This window comes from Echinops telfairi, unplaced genomic scaffold (assembly GCF_000313985.2).
Source record: "Echinops telfairi isolate 266 unplaced genomic scaffold, ASM31398v2 ScPeMD7_7420;HRSCAF=8458, whole genome shotgun sequence".
Lineage (NCBI taxonomy): Eukaryota > Metazoa > Chordata > Mammalia > Afrosoricida > Tenrecidae > Echinops > Echinops telfairi.
In genome coordinates, this window is record NW_022111320.1 from 31,494,173 (window position 1) to 31,500,172 (window position 6,000).

General features: G+C 41.5%; 1 protein-coding gene across 1 annotated transcript in view; it reads left to right on the forward strand.

Annotated features, from left to right (window-relative positions):
* Positions 1-6,000, forward strand: part of SLC4A7 (solute carrier family 4 member 7) — a 75,366-nt gene that overhangs the window by 22,479 nt on the left and 46,887 nt on the right. Inside the window, exon 8 of the mRNA XM_045297684.1 lies at positions 1,576-1,716. Within this exon, the coding sequence (XP_045153619.1) occupies positions 1,576-1,716 (141 nt within the window). The remainder of the gene's footprint in view (positions 1-1,575; positions 1,717-6,000) is intronic.

The following is a 6,000-nucleotide window of genomic DNA, read 5'->3' on the forward strand; positions in this document are numbered from 1 at the left end:
TCTGGGAATGATGTTACAGCTCTGCAATTCGGCCCTCCCTGGGCTGTAATTCCATCCCAGAATTACTGTCTTGTGGTGTCAGTACTTTCTGGAATGTCACTGGGAAACGTATCGGTGTTCCCCCATGTGTAGGTAAAGGCACGGACTTAATGAAACACAATAGCTATCTCCACTGTGAGATTTTATTTTGGGAGCTGAGTATTTAGGCATAGGGGGTCAAGAAGAAACCCAGGCCAACTTGATTTGGTTTTCTTAAATCTGTAATTCTGTCATGCACGGTTCTTAAGTTACATTTTATAGATGGGAGTTTAAGTGGTGCCTTGAGCTGTATATTCCGTAGTTACAGAGATTCTACCGATCATTCCCTCTGGCTGTTGTACATTGCATTCTGCCATGATAACATGGTGCTCTGATGATTTCAGATGAGTTAGAAGTATTTAATAACTAAGTTGCAATTTAATTTTGTTGATGAATAAATTAGTGTGATTTGCATGATAGCACACCTTTAGACATGGCAGTTGCCGTTTATTTTTGTTCCTCTGTCACAGTTTTGCTTTTTTACTTGGCCTGTTCTTGTGTCCGCCTCCTTGTCTCCTGTTGGGCAGGAGTCTGCCTCCTGGCACTGTAGTTGTGGCACACTGGGTGTGGGACTCAAGAGGCCCGCTGTAAGTGCTGGTTTTCTTTAAAGTAGCTAGCCCTGTCAGTGGTTGTTTAGTGACTTGTGTGACGTTGCATATCAATGAAGAAACTCCCATACTTTGGCATCATGTTGTAACCTCCTCTTTGTAATTATACACAGACAACTAAATTTTACGATTAGGGCTTAATGAAGAAGTTCTATTGATTTTTTTCTTTTTCTTTTCCTTTTTACAGTTTGAATTAAAAAGGATGTGTTTTCCTTAAGAAATATTACTGGACATTTCCTGGAATTCTCTTTAAAAGGGGCTTTATAAAAGTACATAAAATGCAAAGAGACTAATGTATCTTTACAATTTAACATGAAGATGATTTGAAATGATTAATTTTTAGCACTGTGTATAATTTCATGAAACCTTGTTAGTTTGTGACTACATTTGTCTTTAGTAGTTTTTAATGAATAGTGCTATATTCTTTGAAATTTTTTCTAGCTTCTATTTGATAATTTAGATGTCTAAAGTAGTAAATACCGACAGAGTTAAAAGAGTTGAAAATATCACTCAATGGGCATGTTTTGTTTGCATTTTTGTATTTGTCTGTCCCCATTCTTTTTACTTGTGAAAATCGTGGTATGTGGGGGGAGCGGGGAGGGAGGGGAAAAATGAGGACCTAATGTCGGGGGTTTAAGTGGAGAGAAAATGTTTTGAGAATGATATACAAATGCGCTTTACACAATTGATGTGTGTATGGATTGCGATAACAGTTGTATGAGCCCCTAATAAAATGTTTAAAAAAAAAAAATCGTGGTATGTACACATACCTAAAATCACAAATCCTTGGTTAGCAAATATTCCTGGAAGCGTTTTTCTGTCTTATGTCCTTCTAAGTCATCATGTAAATACCACAAAATATTTAAACGGATTATTTATTTGTCAATAGGTGGACATGAATTTCATGAGAAAAATTCCCACGGGAGCAGAGGCATCCAATGTTCTGGTGGGAGAAGTAGACTTTTTGGAAAGACCTATAATTGCGTTTGTGAGACTGGCACCTGCTGTCCTCCTCTCAGGGTTGACTGAGGTCCCTGTTCCTACAAGGTAAAGAGTCCGGTCCAATGATTAGCCATCTTCCAGGCTGCCCCAGGCCTACACGTGTTCTCAATGGAACCAGCTGGTTTCCATCCAACCACTGCTTTGAATATTAGAACATTAAATCAGTTACGTCCCCCGCCCCCCACCCGTGGAACAATAAATTAATAAGCCACCCTTTACAAAATGCATTTATTCGGGAAACTATTGCAAGGATCTACATATAACCTCCTCCCTGGGGGACGGACAACAGGGAAGTGGGTGAAGGGAGCCATCGGACAGTGTAAGATAGCACAAAATAATAATAATTTATAAATTATCAAGGATTCACAAGGGAGCAAGGAGCGGGGAGGGAGAAAAATGAGCTGATATCAAGGGCTCAAGTAGAAAGCAAATGTTTTGTGAATGTTGATAGCAACAAATGTACAAATGTGCTTGACACAAGGGATGTATGCATAGATTGTGATAAGAGTTGTACGAGCCCCCAATAAAATGATTTTAAAAATACATTTATTCTTTTGGGAAAAGTTTGGCACTAGTTTGAAAAAGCAGTTCATTGTTTTAGACATAAGAAATAATGTTCTGTACAAATACTTGAGTCAGAATGGATCTGAGGCCTTGCTCTGCCGCTTTGTGGGGGTGAGTTGGTGAGGGCCGGAATATAAGTATACCACCTTATAAACCAAAAAACCCAACCATCAACAAACAGACCACTTCTTTCAGGTGGATTCTTACAAATAGTGTCAAATACATGAATTGGGTAAACTGCCTTTTCTGGCCTGACTTATACATCTCTGTAATGTACAATATGAGTAAAAGCAAAAAATCAACCGTAAGAATCATTAGCCAGTTAGGTTATAAAGGATACTCAGTATTTTTATTGATTGTACAATGTATAAACATTTAAATACAAATATTGTTAAATGATTATTTTCTGTACTATGAGAAAATAATAGGAGATTGATGAAAATATATTTGCTTGTTTTTAAGATGCTTTATTTACTCACATGAGTTAATGGGTCTATTGAGTGAGGAAAATAATTCCGTAGATTAATATAATATAAAGCAGGAAGATAACTACTTCTGGTGTGTAGATGTGTGCATGTTAGCCTTGTACTGTATTGTTAATGAGGAGTGTTGGTGGCAGAATGGGTTGTGGAACATTGAGCTGCAGTTCGAAACCACCAGCCGTCCTGTGGGGGAAAGATGAGGCTTTCTACTCCTGCACAGATTCCAGTCTCAGAGACCAACAAGGACAGTTCTACCTATCTCACAAGGTCACTATTTGATGGCAGTGAGTTTTGAGTGGGGACTGTTAGTAAGGATAAAGCTAGCGTGGTTATGTTCTATTTATTCATTAGAATACTCTGAAGTTGGGTGGTATATTGGAGTTAAAAAAAAATTCTCTTGTCCTTCTAAAGAAAATGCTTTTCTGAAATCCTGTGTTTGCCACATTAGAGGCTTCGATCCAGACCTGTACTTCGAGGGGCTGCGGATGCTTTGGGGAAAGTTGTTCCTAGGTGCCAACCCAAGGCGACAATGTGCGCAACAGAACTAAACCCGGCCTGGCACCGCGCTGTCTTCACGGCGCCCCCATGCTCCAGCTGCAGCCACTCTGCCCGTCCACCTCACTGAGGGTCATCCTTTCTTTAGCTGCCCCTCTACTTTACCCAAGGATGACTGATGTCCTTCTCGAGGGACTGGCCTCTCCTGACAGTATGTCCAGAGTGTGTGAGACGAAGTCTTGCCGGCCTTGCCTCTCAGGAGCACTCTGGCTGTCCTTCTTCCAAGACAGACTGGTGTCCTTGTCGCAGTCCATGGTGCTTCCGTTATTCTGCGCCAACACCACCATTCAAACATCAGTTCTTGTTTTGTCTTCTTTATTCAATGTCCAACTTTCACAGGCTTATGAGGCAAGTCAAAATACCGTGTGTTGGGTCAGGCACACTTTAATTCTCTAAGGAACATCTTTGCTTTTACACTAAAGAGGTCTTGTGCAGCAGATATACCCACCCAGTGCAACACGTCTTTTGGTATCTTGACTGCTGCTTCCGTGAGCATTGATTGTGGATCCAAGCAAGATGAAATCCTTGACAACTAAAATCTTTTCTCCGTTTATAATGAAGTTCCCTGTTGGTCCAGCTATGAGGATTTTGGTCTTCTTTACAGAGAATTGTAATTCCTACTGAAGGCTACAATCCTTTATTTTCATCAACAAGTGCTTTAAGTCCTCCTCACTTTAAGCAAGCAAGATTTTTGTCCTCTGCCTATCTCAGCTTCTTAGTCAGCCTTCCTCCAATCCTGATGCTATTATTCTTCGTATAATCCAGTTTCAGATTGGATAAGTATGGTGAGAGGATGCAACCCCGTGGCACACCTTCCCCAATTGTAAACCATGTAGTATTCTGTTGTTGTTTCCCACCACTGCCTCTTGATCCACGTGCAAGTTCCAGAGGAGCACAACGAAGGGTTCCAGAATTCCCGTTCTTCTCAAGTCTATCCATAGTTTGTGATGACCCACATGGTCACCTGGCATGGCATAGTCAATAAAAACAAGTAGATATCTATCTGGTATTCTCTTTCAGCCAAGATCCATCTGACATCATCTATGATGTCCATTGTTTAGTGATTTCTTTTGTATCTCGCCTGAACCTCTGGCAGCTCCCTGCAACCATTGTCAGATGATCTTCAGCAATATTTTACTTGCATGCCATATCAATGATATTGCTCTTTAATTTGAGCACCGCAAACCTTTTTTGGAATCAGTACAAATATGGATCTCTTCCAGTCCGTTGGGCCAGGTAGCTGCTGCCTTCTAAGTTTCCTGGCATAGATTGCGTCTAGTACTCCTTCAGCCTTTTGAAACATTTCCGTTGGCACCCTGTCCATCCTGGAGCCTTATTTTTGACTGATGCATTCAGTGCCGTTTGAACTTCTTCCTTCAGCACTGTTGCTTCTTATATGTTACCTCCTCCATGCTGGACCGTCAGCCAGTTCTTTTTGGTAGAGCGACTGAGCATTCTTTCCATTTTCTCTTGATGCTTCCTGCGTCATTCGATATTGTGCACGTAGAATCTTGCGATATTTCCACTTGATGCTTGAAGTGTTTCTTGAGTGCTTTCCTTCAGTTCAGATGCACTGAGCACGTTCTTCCCTTTTGGTTGTCTAATTCTAGGTCTTTGCACATTGCATTATAATGTCTGGCTCTGTCTTCTTGAGCGGCCCTTTGAAATGTTCTGTTTGATTTCACAGTTTCTTTCATTTGCCTTAGCTACTATATAATTAAAAGCAAATTTTGGTCTCTTCTGACATCCACATTAAAAAAAAAACAACTTTTAATGACCTTTTGCTTTCTTCATGAGTGTTACTCTTGATGTCCTTCCACTCATCAGATCTTCCGTCCTCAGTGTCCCGTGTGTCAGGTTTGTTCTTGAGATGGTCTCAGAATCCGGGGGATAGACTCAAGGTCGTGTTTTGGTTCTCGTGGACTTGTTTACATTAGCCCTTCTGTAGCCGACAGTGTTTCCATCCTGTGCTTAAGACTCTCAGCAGCTGCTTCCTCTAAAGTGGGCAGCTGGTTTCTTCTTTGTGGTGTGATTTTCACCTGGAAGCTCTGCTGAAACTTGTCCAGTTGTGACCCTGCTTGCGTTTGAGATACCGGTGATGCAGCTCCCAGCATCCCAGCCATATAATGAGCCACCACAGTGTGACAGACTGACAGATGAGTGGTGATGTTTGCGTTGGTCTTTGCTATTTTGCTGGACAGTGATGGAATTATAGGCAGTGTCTTCACTTCATCTGGCCATCCAAACCCCTTGCTGCTGAGTCAGTTCAGCTCACAGTGACCTAAAGGACAAAGTCGAAATGTCCCATAGTTTTCCTCGGTTATAAACACTTACAGGAGCAGAAAGCCTCGTCCCATCTCCTGCAGAGCAGCTCGAGGTAAAGTTAGGATCTTGTGGCTATTAGCATCCCAGCACTCCAGCAGGCTGCCACCAGGACTCCCGATTGGTCAGGACAGACAAGATGTATTTGTTTAATCCCAAAGCATATAGAAAATGGGAATTCAGAATGCACTCACTTACTGTATTGCCCGGATGAAGATGTGAGTTGATAATTTGGTGTAGCAAGTTGTTGTATACAGTTCTTTCTTTGAGCTGCTTGTGTTGAAGTTGAAGAACCCTGTTGGCTTAATGGGTCAAGCAACAAGCTACTGACGGCCGTTTCAAAACTTGCTGCTCCGCTGGAGGGTTGTCTGCTTCCCTACACACTTACC